General features: G+C 40.7%; 1 protein-coding gene across 3 annotated transcripts; it reads left to right on the top strand.

Moving 5' to 3' along the window:
- The first annotated feature begins 7,612 nt into the window (after positions 1-7,612).
- LOC145361018 (volume-regulated anion channel subunit LRRC8C-like) lies at positions 7,613-15,101 on the top strand. 3 transcript variants are annotated; one of them, XM_080216547.1, is made up of 3 exons: positions 7,613-7,750; positions 12,783-13,182; positions 13,258-15,101. In XM_080216547.1, exons 1-3 carry the CDS (start codon positions 7,613-7,615, stop codon positions 15,099-15,101), a joined length of 2,382 nt encoding a protein of 793 aa, XP_080072673.1. The 3 variants fall into 3 exon arrangements, with proteins under 3 accessions (XP_080072673.1, XP_080072674.1, XP_080072672.1); XM_080216548.1 differs by having other exon boundaries at positions 12,783-13,212; positions 13,336-15,101; XM_080216546.1 differs by having other exon boundaries at positions 12,783-15,101.
- The last annotated feature ends 3,397 nt before the right edge of the window (positions 15,102-18,498 follow it).

Here is an 18,498-nt window from a genome sequence, read left to right as displayed (position 1 = left end):
TTGATTTAAACTTAAATAATTGTACCTTTCTCCCCTTTCTGATGATGTAAATTCAAAAATACTTAAACGAATGTCTACAGTTGAATTCAAGCCAGATTTTTCGCCCACAAGCAGTCTAATTTACCTTTGAAAAAGGGTGATAATCATGTTCAAGATGCCAACCTGCTAATGTTCTTCCATTTTAAGTGCCACGCATATGGAGGAAGATTAAAATCTTTCCAAGAGATTTGAAGCATAGACCTTCATTTTGACTCTACATTAAATTACCTCCTGATGTTTGAAGCTTTTAAAGGGAGGAAGAAGATATGCAAGCATGGGGCAAAGAGCTGAGATGGTGCCTTCATGTCATATTTTCTGCGGAATTGTGTTGTCTGATGGACATAGAGACTAGGAAGACCAGGGCTGCACGAGGGCACAGTGGTTAGCACTGCTACCTCACCGTGCCAGGGACCTGGGTTTGATTCCAGCTTCAGGTGACTGTGTGGAGTTTGCACATTTTTCCAGGTGCTCTGTTTTCCAAAGATGTGCAGGTGAGGTGGATTGGTCATGAGGAATTGTCCTTTAGTGTCCCAAGATGTGTAGATTTGGGGATTAGCAGGGTAAACATGTGGAGTTACAGGGATAGGGCCTGGGTAAGACATTCTGTTGGAGAACCAGTGCAGACTCGATGGGCCAATATGACTCTATGATTCTTCATATTGGAATTGTCCTGTGTAATTATTTGTTTACTTTTATGAAGTGTAGGGTTTTGATTCAAAAATATATTTTTGCTAGAATTTATTTGACTAAAATAAATGTTGAAAATTTATCATATATACCTGTCTGTAATGTTTCCAGGCTTGCCCCCTTGTTCTTTCTCTGCAATCTCCAGTTTTTCATAAACTTTTGCTGTTCCTCACCTTCCTTTCTCTGCTGGGTTTGACTGTAAACATTTTTCATCTCTCCCAAAGGTTCCCTTAGCCATTCGATTATGTTTCAGTAAGACCTATATAGTCCTATCTGCCCCTCAGTAATTGAAAATTATGATTATTTCCGGGTTTGCTCTAACCACCACTATTGAGGAGCCTCTTGACATTAACACCCTATCAAAAGTACTTCATTGTCACTGAGACAAAATGAAGTTCTAAAAGGCATTACTGAATGTAAGTCCATCCTTTCTCTTCCACTCAACGTAGATGGTCAGCTGAAGCACTGATCTCCATGCAGACCTCCATGGAGCACTGCATATTTTTAATTGATGATAAATTCCAGTAATTCATTCATTCCTAATACTGGCATGTCTTCCTTCATCACCAAAACTGCAGTGCAGAAGGAAAATGTCAGCTCATGTTATTTGTGCTGATTCTTCATGTAGAGCTAGCTACCTCAATCCCATTCTTCTCCCATAATTATGATTCTGAAGTGGAAATAATCCCTCTCTTACATTGTAACTGGAACTTATTCCATCCCCACCACTTTCTACCTCTTAGTTGTTCAGAGTTCCTAGAGAGGGAGTTCCAAAACTACAAATCCCATGAGCCATCGCTCCTGCCCGAACCGAATACCACATACCACATGATCGCGTGATTGACGGCACAGCTGCCCAATAATATCGCCGGTTGCGCAGATGTTAGCCAATCGGTGGGGGGAGGAGGCGGGGCCTTCAGTTTCCCCCCCCGACCGTTGCCGCCGGCAGCACGAGCTGCCGTTTGAAACGAAAAGGGCGGGAAGGCGGCGTCGCGATTTTAATTGAAGGCTTCTTCACACCTCTTTATTCATTAACCTCTGGAAATGGACTGTTGTACCCTTAAAAACAAAATCAAATTCTAGCTCGGCAACTCTGTTGGGGTTACAAATGGTTTCAGTAAGTCTTCTCACAATTTGATTTTTTTTAATCCCTGGAGCATATTTGCACATATTCAGTTACTTAGAAAAGAGCCATTCCTATTTATTGAGCTGTTTTTCAGAGATGGAAGGGATGCATCTTTCCTGTGAAGTTGCTAGCTGAGTTACCTCGCTGCAGGTACCTGGGTCCATAAGACATCAGAGCAGAATTAGGCCACTCGACCCATGGAGTGCTCTGCCATTCATCATGGCTAATTTTTTTCTCATTCCCATTCTCCTGTCTTTTCCTCATAACCCCTGATCCCCTTATCAATCAAGAACCTATCTATCTCTGTCTTAAAGACACTCAATGACCTGGCTTCCACAGCCTTCTGCAGCAAAGAGTTCCACAGATTCACCATTCTCTGGCTGAAGAAATTCTGGAAGGGTGCACATGATGATGAGGCAGCTTGTCACATGCTGGAACATCGGAGGACAGATACAGAACACTCGACCAAAGTCAAAAACAACCATCCTAGGTTGCCAGTCTGAAGGTGTCGAAGATGTAGAATTGCACATGAGCTGTCAGGTTTGCCATCAGTGCCACCCTGAACCTGATGACAACTTGGGGATTTCGTGCAAGCACAGATTAATGTGGAAATGTCTTTGGTCTGTCGTTCATCCCTCACCATGATACATTGGTGAAATCATTTCATCCGATGAGAATTTCCCTTTTTCAGCTCGTAGAAACCCCATGAACAAGTGAAGCCTCCTTCAAAGAGGGTTTCTAATGGTGATGAGAGTGATAACTACATTTGAATAACCGAGCTGGCCCTAAAAACAAATTTTACATTTACAGAATGTTGTTAAAAGTCTACATTATGTTTAATTTCTTAAAACTAGATTTTTGACTAGTTTTTTTAAAATAAATGTTCACAACATTTCAACTTCCACCTTCACCCTATGTGTTTGTCCCAACCTTTATTTCACTCTGTGAAAAAAATTCAAAATTTTATTGTCAGTGCTTTTCATTTCCAGGCTGGCGAGCCATGAGAATTCTTTCATGTGATTGGCTGCTTGGCAGCATGATGACATCACTGTAGCTGGATTCCGGGAATCCTGATCAAACAACATTACCATCAATTAGTTGGTTGACCATGTTCAATTGCTGTTAGTGTCAGGGAGGTTAGCGAGGTAAATTCGCGGAGTTATGGGAATAGGGTGGGATTGTTGTTGGTGCAGGCTGAATGGGACTAATGGCCTCTTTCTGCACTGTTTGGATTCTATGATTCTAACTGCAGGTCAAGAGCTAAAGTTCTCCATTTGCAAACTCAGCTATTGGGAGGCACTAAACAGGGCATTATGGTGTTGCCTGTTGTTGCATACCTCTCATCACTTAGTTGTTGAATGGCGTTGAGAAAACAGCAGGTTTTTGTCATGTCATATTAGCAAATGTTAAGGCTTTTTTAAAAAATAGGTATGCACTATTTTTTCTGCTTACTTTTGCTATTCTGTTTGCTTGCCCACTGTTCATTGGCACACAACCAGCTGTACGCACAGAAGAAAATTTATGTCATCAATCTGTGTTACTACAGAAGATGGAATAGTACACACTCTATTAGGCAATGCCTCATACTATAAATCAGCAGATAAATTTATCTAACATTAAACTGTGATGAGCAGCATTCAGGACAAACTGTGCGTAGTACTTAGAAGGCAGGGTTTTACAGCTTCGCTCATTCTGAAACCATAAAATCCCTCCCAAGGTCAATGGACCTTCCCATTGTCTGCCCCTCATCCACTGCAATTCCTGTGGCAGGCGAGGTGGTAAAATTCTGGCCTGAGACATATGCATGAATTATCAAAATAACAAACATGCTTTGCGAACCCTAACCCTCAACATGAAATTGATCCCTCTATTTTCTCATGATTAAGGAAATTTGGTATGTCCACTACAACTCTCACCAACTTTTAAAGATGCACCTAGAAAGCATTCTGGTTGTATCACAGCTTGGTATGGCTCCTGCCCTACCCAAGACCACAAGGAAGTACAAAGGGTCGTGAATAAAGCCCAGTCCAGCCTCCGATCCATTGACTCTGTCTACACTTCACGCTACCTAGGAAAAGCAGCCAACATAATCAGAATTATTTTTCTACTCTTCTTATGGTCAAATGTCTTCATGTGTCATTGGATGGCATAGCTCTGCATTGGAATGAATAATTCACAAGCTGTTCAGTGAACAGCTTCTACCGTCATGAAATTTTCAGTACTAATACCTGCAATACAAAGAAATTAATGCTGATATGCAAATTCTCAATGAGGCAAGCTCATAAACCCATAAGGTTTATGAGCTTGCCTCATAAACCCATAAACCCCTGGCAAAATATGCAACTAAATGTTTGGAACGGTGCAATATATGTACACATGTACAAAGACAATAGGAAACAGCAGATCCTTGGCAAAGCAGCCACCATAATCAAGGACCTCATGCACTCCGGACATTCTCTCTTCCACTTTCTTCCGTTGGAAAAAAGGTATAAAAATCTGAGGTCACATACCAGCCAACTCAAGAACAGCTTCTTCCCTACTGCTATCAGACTTTTGAATGGACCTACCTCGCACTAAGTTGATCTTTCTCTACACCCTAGCTATGACTGTAATACTACATTCTGTACTCACTCCTTCTCTATGAATGGTATGCTTTGTCTGTACAGCACGCAAGAAACAATACTTTTCACTAATTAGTATACACTAATACACGTGACAATAATAAATCAGATCAAATCTCACTTTTTTTTGGTAAAATGCTCAGAGGAAAACATTGATTATTTTAAGTCTTTGCTGGCTTCAGACTGAAAGACTATCTGGCTGCAGTCGCACCAAGATATGCTACAGATTCCACAGAATTAATCCTGGAATGAAGAACTTCACAAGCATGCATCTCTTCCCTTCAAAAATCTACCAAACAAACTGATATTTCAAAATCATCCTAATTGGAATTGGTAGAGCAATTGATATGTTCCAAACTCTTGTAACTTCAGGAAGCTATCATATCTCAAGTCAACTATTTTGTTTATTGGTGTCATGAATAGATTTACATTAACACTGCAATGAAGTTACTGTGGAAATCCCCTAGTTGCTAAACTCCAGTGCTTATTCAGGTACGCTGAGGGAGAATTTAGCATGGCCAATCCATCTAGTGAGCATGTTTTTTGGACTGTGGGAAGAAACTGGAGCACCCGGAGGAAAGCCAAGCAGACGCAGGGAGAACATGCAGACTCCGCACAGATAGCAATCCAAGCCAGGAATCAAACCTAGGCCCCTGAAGCTGTGAGGCAGCAATGCTAGCCATTGTGCCACCATGCTGCTCCAACAGGACTAAACCTCTGCACATATTGACAGTATCTTTGTCTTACTGGACCAAGCAACAAGATTTCGTATATCATATATATTATCTATCGCTTACAGGAACAAAAGCACAACTGAAATAACTGTTTAAATACTGTGACCAGCAAGAAAAAAGCATCTAATAAATAATTGCGAACAAAAGAGGGAAAGTGGTTAAGAAGAAAATGAAAAAAAGGAAGTCCCAATAAATGAAACAGGTTCACTCCATCATGGATGCAATGAAACTGCATGAACTGTAATCAATTTAGTGAGTTTTGGGCTTTGTAACATTGTGATAGACAATGTGCTTTGGGAATAAAAAATATGTGGGGTGTTGATCCCTTTAAGAACTAGGATCTGATTTCTAGTTTAAAACAAAACAGCTGAGTTCCACGAAATAGGGTAAGTTTACCTGGGAGATGGACAATGGAAAAGTGTTGAGACGGCCCCTCGGGTTTTTTTCTGTTCATGCAATTAAGTTTGAGAGTTATAACAAGCTGAAGTGAAGGAAACTTCTTTTAACAGAATTCGGTAGAAATTCTGGGTGTTCACAAAAGAGTTGAATTTCCGGTATAACCAAGCGAAGGAGCGAGGACAGTTTTAGATACAAAGCTCCATAGTTAAAGAATATTAGAAACTGGAAAGTCCTGACCCAAGGTGGCTATGCTTAGGATACCAGAAATGCCTACAGAGAGGTTTGCAACCTTAGGATGGTTGGAGAAGATCTGAAGGGACAACATTGCTGGAAATAAGCAAAGGCCAAGAAATCTCAACCCTTACATATGAATCATTGGCTCAGTACCAAGTGTTTAATCCTTCAACTTTTTCTAAAGTCTGACTTGAGGGTTTTTGGTAGGGGGGAGGATGGTCATGAACATGCAGTTGTAGTATTATAGACTTCTGTTTAAAAAAAGAATAATTTTAAACAGACACAAGAAGCCTAAATTTGGCTTCCAAAGATCACCTGATCTTTTTCAACTGCCATGTGGTCAAGTTCTAGAAGGCTGCAAGTGAATGTGAATTGTTAATTGACCTATCCAGACATGTGAATCATCGAATCCCTAAAGTGCAGAAGGAGACCATTCAGCCCATTGAATCTGCACCAACAACAATCCCACCAGGCCCTATCTTCATAACCCTATGTATTTACACTGCCCCAACACTAATGGGCAATTTAGCATGGTAATCAACCAAACCTGCACATATTTGGAGTATGGAAGGAAACCAGTGCAGCTGGAGGAAACCCATGCAGACATGGGGAGAATGTGCAAACTCAGCAGACAGTAACCCAACTGAATTTGGGTCGCTATACTGTAAGGCAGCAGTGCTAACCACTGTGCCATCGTGAAGCCATTTCAGATTCATTTGGCATTTCCACAGGGGTAAACAGAAACTCATTTTGCCTTTCCTGCATATGTGAATGGTTGGCACATTTAAAAGGTTAGTTATCTCAGCTAAAAATACAGTGGATAGGACTATGCCCCCCCCTTTGCCCAAAATGGAAATAACCTAATGTCTAACATGGAAACATGATTTTACAGTTTGGAATAACAACCATCTTAAGTTTTGTGTCGAAAGAGTCCAGGCAATTTGCAGGTGCCATACCGCAGTTAGTAAGGAAAAGGAAACCTCTCTTTCCCAAAAACTGCTGACTTGCTGAACTCATCTGAAAAGGTTTGTTGCAGAAGCCATCACAGCTGCTAAAAGGAACCTCAAACTTCAAAACCCTTCACTTCAGAAAGAAGGAATACCAGCAATGGGTTCGCAATAGTATCTCATAGAAAGTAATATAAAGTATCATCCTAAAGTATCTTTTTACCTTTATCTACTTTAACCTTTGTATCTATTTTATTTAATAACTTTACCACTTTCATCGAAGTAACTTTTAGCAGTAAGTTTTTGCAATAAACTAACCTCTATCTTGTTTAAAATTAAAGCTGGATTAATTTTAAATTGAACCACTCAGATTAAAAAAGGGGCTATATACACACGTACACTTACACTCTCAAATTCTTAGCTCATGGACCACTTTGAGAAAATATCTTTTATGTGGTCATGACAGGTATAAGTCAAATAGGTGTAGAAGAAAAATGAAGACACCCAATTTGGAATATAAGTAATTGTGTTTATTGTATTTTTATTACCTTAAATGTAACTTTAAAAAAATGCTGTATGCACAAGATATGGGTATCACTGACCAGACCAGCATTTATTGCACATCACTAGCTGTCTTTGAGAAGATAGTGGTGAAATAGAATTTTATTATAGCTCACTATTTATATGGTATAAAATTATTTTGTTTAAATTATAGACCTTGAGGTTTTATTCTTTTAGTGAATTCATGGGTTTTCCTCTTGTTTGAAAAACATGTTATTGGTCTCTATTGAGATTACGTAATGTTATCTTTTCATCTTAGTAGATATGATTCCAGTAACAGAATTATCATATTTTGGAGAACAAGACCCTGCATTCAAAATCCTGAAGCCCTGGTGGGACGTTTTTGCAGAGTATCTGACCCTTCTAATGGTTTTGGTGTCAATGTTTGGAGGAGCACTGCAGGTAAAAAAGGGGAGAAAAGGCTTTTACAAGCGTAGAATGTAATTAAGCTGTGTTTTTAAACAATCCGTCCTCTCAGGTAGATGCAGAAATTCCAATGGCGATATTGGAAGAAGTGGAGGGGAGTTATTAAGGGGAATCTGTGGCCCCTCTTTATCCCTTTCTCAACGTCACAAAACCAGACATCCAGTCATTATCATATTGCTGTTTGTGGGAGCTGCATTTCCTCTGGTTAGGGAGTGTAGAATAAGGATCACAGTCTCAGAAACGGGGAAGCTGTTTAGGACTGAGTTGAGGAGAAACCTCTTCACTCAGAGAGTAGTGAACCTGTGGAATTTTCTACCACAGAAGGCTGTGCAAGCCAAGTCACTGAATATATTTAAGAAGGAAGTAGATAGATTTCTAGACACTAAAGACATCAAAGGGTATGGGGTGGGGAGAATGATCCCATACCCTTTGATGGGGTCAGTTCTGATTATATCGAATGGCAGAGCTTGATTGAAGAGCTGAATTACCTACTTTTGCTCCTATTTTCTACATTATAGCAATCACTGCACATCAAAAGTATTCATTATAAAGCTTTTTGGGACCTCCAACGGTTATGGAAAGCTTTATATAAATGCAAGTCTTTTTTTTAATTGGCCTTAATGTTCTGGGCCACAAGACAAGGAATATTGGCTTCCACTCATGATCATTATCTTGTGGATTTTAACACTGAGAAGTGTCATGTCATGTGATGTCAAACAGTTATTGGGAGGACAAAATCAATGGAATATACTAAGAGGGATAGATGAAGTGAGAGATTATGGCGTACAGGTAAATAGGTTCCTAAAGGCAGAAGTTCAAGAAGACAAAGTTGTAAAGAAGGCATTTGGAATTCTCTCCTTCATTGGCAGAGGTACAGAACATAAAAGTAAGGATGTAATGTCGGAATTATATTAAACACTGGTGAGTCCTTAACTGGATAGTTATGTACAGTTCTGGTCAGGAGTGACATAATTGCTCTGGAGAGAATGCAGAGAAGGTTTATAACAACGTTGCCAGGGCTAGAAAAATGTAGTTATGATGAGAGACTGGATAGATTGGGGTTATTTTCCTTGAAACAAAGAAGGCTGAGCGGTGATTGAGGTGTACAAAATTATGAGGGTAGGAATTAGAATGGACAGGATAAAATCATTTCCCTTGGTGGAGAATTCTAGAACCAGGGGACGTAGATTCAAGATAAGTGGCAGAAGGTGTCGAGGGGACATGAGGAAGAACTTCTTTATGCAGAGGGTAGTGAGTGTCTGGAATTCACTGCCAGAGTTGGTAGTGGAGACAGAGACCCTAAACTGTTTTTAAAAGTGCTTGGATTTGCATCTTATGTGCTGTAAACTACAGAGCTATCGGACAGGTGCAGGAAGATGGGATTAACAAGGCCTTGTTCGTCACAACAAGATTACTTCAAAAATAATCTGTTCCCTTTGGATGCCTTTTCTTAGTTCAAATATATTTATGCTTTAATAGCAGCCAATTTAACCAGACTTTCTTGAATTAAAGGAAGAGTGAGTTTATTAACTACTAAACACAAGGAATAGAATAAAACACATGCACACACATTCACACAGATTAGAAATCAAAAGTGAATTCAAAAATAAGTAAAATAAAAGATAATACGGATCAGTCTTTGGTTTGTCTGCAAGCAGTAGATGGTGAAACGTTACGGTTATTTAAGATTTTTGATTCCAGAAGTGTTAACTTCAGCAGTTGAGTAGTTGGTTTTGAGATTCCAGGGTCCTGCGGCTTAGCTGAGGAATTATCTTGCTTCCTTTTCAACTGCAGCTTTGTTGACTTGGCTTGTTTCAGCAATCAGGGAGAGAGCAAGACTTGTATTTTTACCTGCTAGAGCAGGGGATACTCTGCTGTCCTTTTCTTTCTGTGTCACACACTCTAACACACTCAGCATTAATGCACACTGACTAACTTTTTCTGAGGGCTTTTTGACCTGGTCTCTTGTATATTCCTGAAAGGCGAAAATCCACAAACTGATCTAAGACACGACAGAATATTGTTGCTGAGATGATAATCAGCTTCCAGGAGATGGCAGTTTATGTTTGCATAGCTTCTTCTGTCTGTCTGAGACAGGCATTCCATTGTCTCTGTCTCTTAGTATCACCCACACCGGAGCAATTTAGAGAGAATTTACATTCTCAGAATTTACATCCTCAGCCTAAAAATAGACATCCGTATGTCTATTTTTAAAAGCATGTCTTATTTAGAAGTTCAGTATAACTGTATGTAATTCAGGGTTTTTTTCTCCATTATTGTGTCACCCTTATACTCCATCTGCCATGTTTCTGGCCATTCACTTATCCTGTCTAACTCCCCTTGAGATCTCTTTGAATCCTCTTTACAACTCACTGCAGGACATGCAATGAATTGGCTGCAGTGCTGCACAGACAGCATTCTAAGAGAACTCAAAACCAGATGGGCAATACCTGCTGGATTGCCTGGTGTGTGTCTTGGGTCTCGGGCCAGATACCACAGTCACACATTTGTGAATGATGGTCAAGGCTTAATCATACTCAAGTCAGATATACTTGGTGATGACACCACTGATGGTGTGCTAGAGTAAATGGTAGAAACACTTCATCAGAATAGAATTGGGAAAGAGATGTAATGCCCTTAAATCCCCCCAGTCATTACAGCAACAAGCAGCATAATGTGAATACAGCAAATGTAAACACAATGCATTTAAACATAAATTTAAAAGTGTGAATATTATATACATTGGTTGGACACTTGTGCCATCTGTGTGCCTTCAAAATTTCTTCACCTTTATTTTTCCATTACTAAGCCTAAGCGCAGCCCTGAAATCCATAGCTGATATGGAGGCATGACTGTTATGACTGTTTTCCATGATAACTGTGAGAACTTTGGCAGACATCCTTTGGCTGCCAAGGTTCTCCTGCATACATGCAGGTGCTTCCTTCCTCAGACTGTTCTACTGGAGATGATAGGTCACTTTGCAGCAGGGTGACCTGGGATAAACCCCATGAATGCCTGGCTGGCAGTCTCTTCCCTGTGGGTATGTGATAGAACCTCCTGATTCCTTAAGGAGAAAGGGTACCTGGATCCCACTACCAAAACTTAGACTCCAGAACAGAAGATCCTGCCCATGAAGTATGCTAGGCAATACTGTATCTTGTACCATGCATCATTCTCCAGTTGTTTGTACATGCGAGTGACTACTAATCCACTTACTAGTACATTTTGTAATGGAAGGCAGTTTTCTTCTTGTGTTTTTCTTCCTCTGGCCTCCATAACTTTCCTTTTTCTGTATCTTAATTTGTTGAATTAGTCCTTGTCTTATATCCAGACTTTTTTCCATCAGGGGCCTATGTTAAAACCATCTCTTAATGTGATTTGCTCACTTTTGGATAGTTTAATATATCCACTATATCTATAGGACTCCTGTGATTTTTATGGTGATTCTGATCGAATACAGGAATTTAAACCCAAAGACTTCCTACTTCCCTTTGGTATAATCCTAATACCTTGGTATTATCTGATGTCTTTCTTAATACATTGGCACATTACTGCAAATTCATCTCCTCCCTTATGCATGCATATCATGGGTGGTTTATCATTGCATGGTCTTTGCCAGCCACAATAATTATAATGAACAGACATATCATACCTATTCCCTAAGGCCAATCCCCAGTTGTTGCCTTGATCTTCTTGGTTGTTCTGTGTGGTCATAGCAGTGGGCATTAGAGGCAATCCTCATTTTATGGTAATGACAATCATTGGCTGAATGGCACTAATGAATGCTGTCAGCCCATCACAACCTTGAGTTTAGCTATCTTTTGATGATTAGTTAACAGAAATGTTGATGTATTTATTCTTCTGACCTTTTCAACTAACTGATGTGGCACTGTTTGGGTCTCTTCTTTCCTCTTTTTTTCCCAGAATCTGGATCAAATACACAGCAGGGCTTGACCTGTTCACAATTTTGATCGGTCCCTTTTGCTTAAGTTGAAAGGCATGCTGTTCTTAAGTAGTTTGGGACATGACTACATCTCACACTGATGTTCAAGTGACTGAACCTTTTTGTCATTTTTTTTAAATTTACTGCTGACTTTTCCCTGTGTACCAGGCCACACTCATTTCATAAAACAAGCATTTCTGATTGGCCATTCGTTGTAAAAGTGGGGTGACAGATGGACGGAGTAGGTGGGCAGGCATCTTCATTAGCCTTCATAGCTTGTTACGGTGAAAGATCAATGGTGTTATGTGGGGTTGCTGTCATGGACATCTGGCACTTAGGTAACTTGTATAGCATTATTTTCACGGTTTGATTGCCCCTTTCTATCACCCCAATGATTGTGGATGATGTGCATCTTGCAGTGGCTTTTCATAAATCTCTGAAACTCTAAGCACATTTTCCCAGTGCTATCTACTTGAAATGGTTTCATGCATGTTCAGACCTCCTCAGACAATCGCAGTTTTTCTGTTATGAAGGCCATGTTAATCTTACAGGGGACGGCATCAATCCATTTTGTGAATTTGACAGTCAGCTCTAGACAATAGTACCATAGTAAGAGGATCTATAAAATCTACCAGAATGTGTGTTAAGGGCCCACCTGGTAGGAGATGTTTCTGCAATAGTGCCCAACTGGATCAAGCACTGGTTATGCTTGAAACACAGAAAACATCTCAGTCCTCATGTACCCCTTCACAGTCAGGGTACCAGAACATGATGGATAGTTTCTCCAACCTGGAAGGTCTTGGTGTCTCTTACTGGATAATCATGCAGTAATTCAGATCTTTGTTTCCCCCTAGCTGGAATAATACAGGCAACTCAAAATCCAGGGGCAACAGTGGCATCCTGCTAGAGGGAAATAAATTGGGCCAATGAGTCAGAACTGGCAGAGACCGACCTTACCGGTGCCATGCAATAAAAATGGAATATGTTTCATATGTGGCCTACAATGAGGCTGAGTCATTGATCGGACATAATGAATTAATTAATGTTCAGTCTTTTATTACTCAGGTATCAAGTGGTCAGATTCTGTGTATCCCAGTTCCAGAAGGTCTCTCCATTCAAGACCGTCAATGGAACTACTCTGTTTTGGAAGAGCTCAACCTGAATGCGTTTGCTACTGGATTCCAGACTGGTCTAGATGTCCAGCAATACTACCTTATTAATCAGTGGTGCTATGATAATGCAGTAATATGGTTTTCGAAATATTTCCCTTACCTGGTCCTTCTGCATTCTCTGATATTTCTCATCAGCAGCAACTTTTGGTTCAAATTTCCTGGCACAAGTTCAAAGATAGAACATTTTATTACTGTCCTTGGAAAATGCCTAGACTCTCCCTGGACGACCAAAGCGCTGTCAGAAACTGTATACGAGGAATCTACCACCAGAGTACCTGTGGTGTCTGAATCAAGTACAGATCAATCGTTATCTTCTATTAACAGTCCAACAAAAGTGGATTCTTCTGAGTCATTGTCACAAGAAATAGATTTCAGCAATGATGTCCATAAAGCAAATAAGGTTTCTCTTCTGTCTAAAAGTTCCTCACAGGTTTTGAAGGCTGCAGGTGGAATAATGGTAGACAATTCCTCAGTGAAAATTCTGGATAAAAAAGAAGGCGAACAGGCCAAATCCTTATTTGAAAAGGTGAAGAAATTCCGCCTCCATACAGAAGAGGGAGACATTCTCTATACAATGTATTTGAATCAGACCATTGTCAGAACAGTGCAAAGCGTGGTTATCCTTGTCTACATCAGCATATTCATCCCCCAAATGTGTAACAACATCCACTGCATTGATGCATTGCACATCACTGGGTTCACTGACTTCTTCTGTATTCATGGCTTATGGAGGATGTTTCGAATGTTATCCTTGGTGTACATAACTGCAATTGTCTTATACAGTTGCACTTGTCTGTACACACTGCACTGGATACTCTATTATAAATTGAAAGAGTATTCATTTGAAAATGTGAGGGTGGAAACTGGGATGGATGATATCCCTGATGTGAGAAATGACTTTGCATTCCTGCTTCATCTCATCGATCAGTATGACAAACTTTATGCCCGGAAGTTTGCCGTGTTCCTGTCAGACGTGAGTGAAAACAAACTTCTTCAGCTCAATTTGAACCATGAATGGAGTCAAGAGCGACTAAAGCAGCGTCTCATCACAAACCTAGAGAACAAAGTTGAGATGCACCTCTTCATGATGCCCGGAATTCCAATCCAGGTTTATGACCTCACAGAGATCGAGGTTTTAAAGTTGGAGCTCATCAAAGGTGTTGCCATTTCTGCTGCCATTTCCAACCTGAAAATGATGAAAGAAATGTGGTTATACAATTGTTCAGTTAAGGTGGAGAGGCAGGCACTGTTATTCTTGAAGGAAAATTTGATAACTTTACGTGTGCGCTTCGGTATTGCTGATGAAATACCTCCATGGATATTCACCTTGAAGAGTTTGCGTGAGCTCTACATTGAAGGGCAACTGCAGACAGACAGCAAAATCTCCACAGCTCTGCAAATGTTTCGTGAGCTGCCAAAGATAGACACTTTGCATCTGAAAACCAACATAACCAAGCTGCCAACTGCAATTTTAGACATGGCTCCTCATCTTCTATGTCTGATAATCCATAACGAAGGAGTCAAAATCACATCAATAGCAAATATCAAAAAGCTCTTCTGTCTGATTCTGCTCAGGCTGCTCCACTGTAATTTGGAAAGAATTCCCAGTGCAATCTTTAGCTTGACCAATTTACAGGAGCTAGACCTAAAAGACAACAACCTGAGTTCAACAGAAGAGCTTGCCAGCTGCCAAAACCTTCGGAAACTTATCTGCCTCAGGTTGTGGCATAACAACATTACCTCCATTCCTGTTCACATTGCCAAAATTGCCAAACTTGAAATGCTTTATCTCAATAAAAACAAAATTGAATTCCTGCCCCCAAGTCTGTTCAAACTTACAAAGCTGCTCTTCCTGGATATTTCTCATAATCACATCTCCAAGATCCCTCCTGAAATAGAGCAGTTTGTAGAGCTGCAGCATTTTGCTATAGAATGCAATAAGGTGACCGAACTCCCTGAAAACCTTTTCAATTGCACTAAACTCCGGGTTCTGAATATCTCGCACAACAATCTAACTCATCTCTCTCCTTCCATTGGGCGTCTGCGGCAACTGCAACTCTTGGACATTAAAGCCAACAAACTGGATAAACTTCCGGTTGAATTGGGACAGTGCACTTCCCTCCGGAAAAACCAACTGATTGTAGAAGATGACATCTTTAAAACTTTGCCTCTGGAAGTCAGAGAGCAGATTGCAAATAACACATCAAGTTGAAATGTGAATGTAGAACATCTAACATTAATAGTAGCAAATTTTAATGTAGCTGACAGTTGATTCCATGGAATGTTTTGCACAACTAGATACAGCATCTCATCATCCCAACTACAGCCCAACTTCATGAAGGTAACAGTAAGATAGTGTGGTTTTGGTATTTGGAATACTTCAGGCACTTGCACTTAAGTACACTATGTTGATGCTTTAAGGCATAGGTGAACATGTGATTTCTGCAACTGCTAAAGTGGGGTGATATGGAACAAGAAGTGTCTTTAACATGAAAGTAGGAAAAAACAAAACCCCCACTCCAATCCTAAAGAAACTATTAATGCTCCAGTATTGTTTTCCACACAGGTCCAGCTTCTTGCTTTAGAAGTTGAGTGGAAACATTTTTCCAAAGTCCATTTGTTTATCTTATTGTGGTGACCAGCTTGATAGAAAATGCCCATATCGTCAATACCAACTGACTGTCAATCTAAATAGTGGCACTGGTGAATTTCACCACAGAGTGGTAGGATGCACATTAATGGCTGCAGTTTTCTAATCTAAGAATTGCTTGGCTAGGTTTATCTCTATGGCAGGAGAAATCTGGATGAACAATCACAGCCTGAACTCTCTTCTACCCTTACCCATGGCTGGATACAAAGTAATTGACAGAGGTCTGAGAGGATTTGATGAAGATGGTGAAATGCTGCTTGAAGTGATGCAAAGCGAATGAAAGTGGAGAGGTACATGACTCCCAGTATTAGATTACCAGTAGCATAACTCTTACTTTCGTACAACAATTAGCCCAGTTAATTTAATATCCACAGATCCAGATTATGTATGTCAGGATGATACGTTTGACAGTTTTATCCTAAGGGAAACACAGAATCTGTGACATCATAGATGATGCAGGATTATCTTGGTAATCTGTGTAATCCATGGTGTGTTACATGTGATACAGTCAGCTTTAACACAGATGTGATAGCCTTCACTTTTAGTTTACATCCATTTTCATGAGTTTACACAACAGATCACCACCACCACCTTAACTGTACAACTTCATAAAATCATCAGAAGCTTTCCTGATAGTTTAAAGATTAAATGCACTCCTAATATGACCTAGACGATTCCAGGTTCAGACATCATGTTGAGTTTGACGATCTCCGTTAGGTGCACCAAAATTACCTAGGGAGACAGCAAGTTAAAAACCAGCAAAAAATTATCTCCCGGTCTTTATCCAAGGCCCAGTGCAAAGTAAGCCTGGATACGTGCATTTAACATTATTTTACATGTCTAAGCATGGCATCAGATGTGTGATGTCTGTACACGCCGGAAACACTACTTTCGCTGTCTTATTCATTAAATAAATATATGTTTAATATATGCTTAATATTTTCTCAGGAATTGCATTATCTTTCTGGTGGTAGCAGATGGCACTGCTGTATTTTGTTTACATTGTAATTGTCCATGACAAAATGATTTGTAGAAGGAGCACTGCCTGCTGACTGTAAAATGCTACTACACCAAGAATTCAGGTGCTAAATGATAGGTTTCATTTCGTTTTACCTTTCAAAATAGCTGCTGTGCCTGGTTTAGCTGCTGTCAGTAATTTAACCGTACAGTTAGCTTCATCCTTATTCCTATTTCTGTTTGTGGATTCTTATGTGTGCAAATTGGCTGTGATATTTTCATAGTAAAACAAAGTAGTGGTGGCTGCATGTAATATGCTTTGCTATGTTCCCAGACCTTGAAAAACCCTTCATAAACACTTTATTTCTTTCTTTCTCCTTAACTTATCCTAAAATTAAATTACAAATCTCATCCCAAGATTTCCCCCATCTTATTTCTGTAAGTTGCTCTTAGCTTGTGATTTTTAAATAAATCTTTCCAGTTCTAACTTCCTGTGCATTACTGTTTCAACATTCAGCCATCTCAGCCCTACTAGCAAGAAGTTATTTCCTAAATCTTTCTACCTTGCTATTTCTCACCAGAACTTAGCATTTTCCTAATAATTGGCATCTCTTTACCTGTAACCCCTGCCTTTGACGTTAATTGCTGTTGTGTCAGTTTGACAGTATGAGCATCTCTGGATGTGAACCTTTGCAGAGACTTGGGGTGGGATCTTCAGCCCAGTCTCACCATTGATTTTCCCCATTCCTTGCCAGCGATGTAATTAGATTCACATCTGCAACAGGCGTGAACCTGACTTAAATAGATTCGAACAGTCCCCTCGCCCTATGATGACTCCCTGTGTATATTCACAAGTCAGCATGGTTTACAATAGGTTTACCCAGTCGTGAACCTGTTATGGGAATTCCCCTGGGACACAAAGGTGAGAATAGCCTTTCGGGGAGAGGGATGGCCTGGCAGTGACCTGGCAAATCCCTGGGCAGGTTGGCATCATGCCAGTGTCACCCTAACAGTGCCAACCTGTGCCAGTGAAAGCCTCATGGGAGGAGGGATTCATTTGTATGTGGGGGTGGTTGGGAGTGGACAAGGGAGTTGGGGAAGCTGGTGATGGCTGTCTGTGGGAGAGAATGCCTGCATTGACTGTGCGGGTGGGGGAATGGGGGGAAGAGATCCAATGTTCAGGGGGAAATGGGGGCAGGGAAATTGGGAGGAGCTGGCACTGACTTGGGTTGGGGGAAGGAGGTCCCGACTCCGATCAGGATGGAGGTGGGAGTTGAATGCAGACTCTGATGAGTGGAGGGAAGGGGTGCTGATTAGGGCGTAGAGTGGTGAATGCCGACTACGATCAGGCTGTGGGAGGGGACGGGATGCAAGTGCCAATGTGATCACGGGAGTGTAGGAAGAGTGCCGTCTTCAATCGCCAGGGGCGGGGGGTGAATGCTGACTTCAATCAGAGTGGGGGGGAGCCCTTGAGACCTCCTTGGTAGGCACCATTTAAACATGGCACCCTAATCTCAGTGCAGCCGGGCCTGGCCAGTGCCCCCTTGCACAACGACATAAAACACAGCCGGCTGTTTTTTTAACACTGTGGTTAAAACCTGGAGAGAAACATGCCGTTTGTCTCATAGAGCTCTGCCAACTTCTAGTAAGATCATCCCCTAGGATTCCAACCTTGGTGTCCACCTTGCTCTGGCAAGTTGTAAATGAGGGAGAATCTGATTTAGTCCCTTGAGCAGATTGCAGGGCTGGGTGAGAGTTGAGATGCATTTTAGATTCCTGATTGCCTCTTCTAGGTAAACCATACTTCTGATACGCACCTAGAAACTGTGATTATGTAACGATCCTTGCCCTCTCCTGCTCCTGGCTCTTCTCCAACTAGTGCATGATATGGAATCAGAGAACTGTTGTGAGAAAAATTGCAGAAGCCTTTATATCATAATCCTTTGTGCCAGTGATATGGTGTCAATCACATAACCAGATGAACGTAAGTGTAGCATCAGGC

This window comes from Carcharhinus amblyrhynchos, chromosome 33 (genome assembly GCF_965287045.1).
Source record: "Carcharhinus amblyrhynchos chromosome 33, sCarAmb.v2.hapA, whole genome shotgun sequence".
NCBI lineage: Eukaryota > Metazoa > Chordata > Chondrichthyes > Carcharhiniformes > Carcharhinidae > Carcharhinus > Carcharhinus amblyrhynchos.
This window is presented reverse-complemented; position numbering and strand designations above follow the sequence as displayed.

What these genes read in the sequence shown, in the direction of transcription:
- LOC145361018 (XM_080216546.1), top strand. Translation starts at nt 7,613, where the DNA reads ATGATTCCAGTAACAGAATTATCATATTTTGGAGAACAAGACCCTGCA. An exon ending in TGTTTGGAGGAGCACTGCAG is followed by an intron (nt 7,751 to 12,782) that starts GTAAAAAAGGGG and finishes TTTATTACTCAG; the next exon opens with GTATCAAGTGGTCAGATTCT.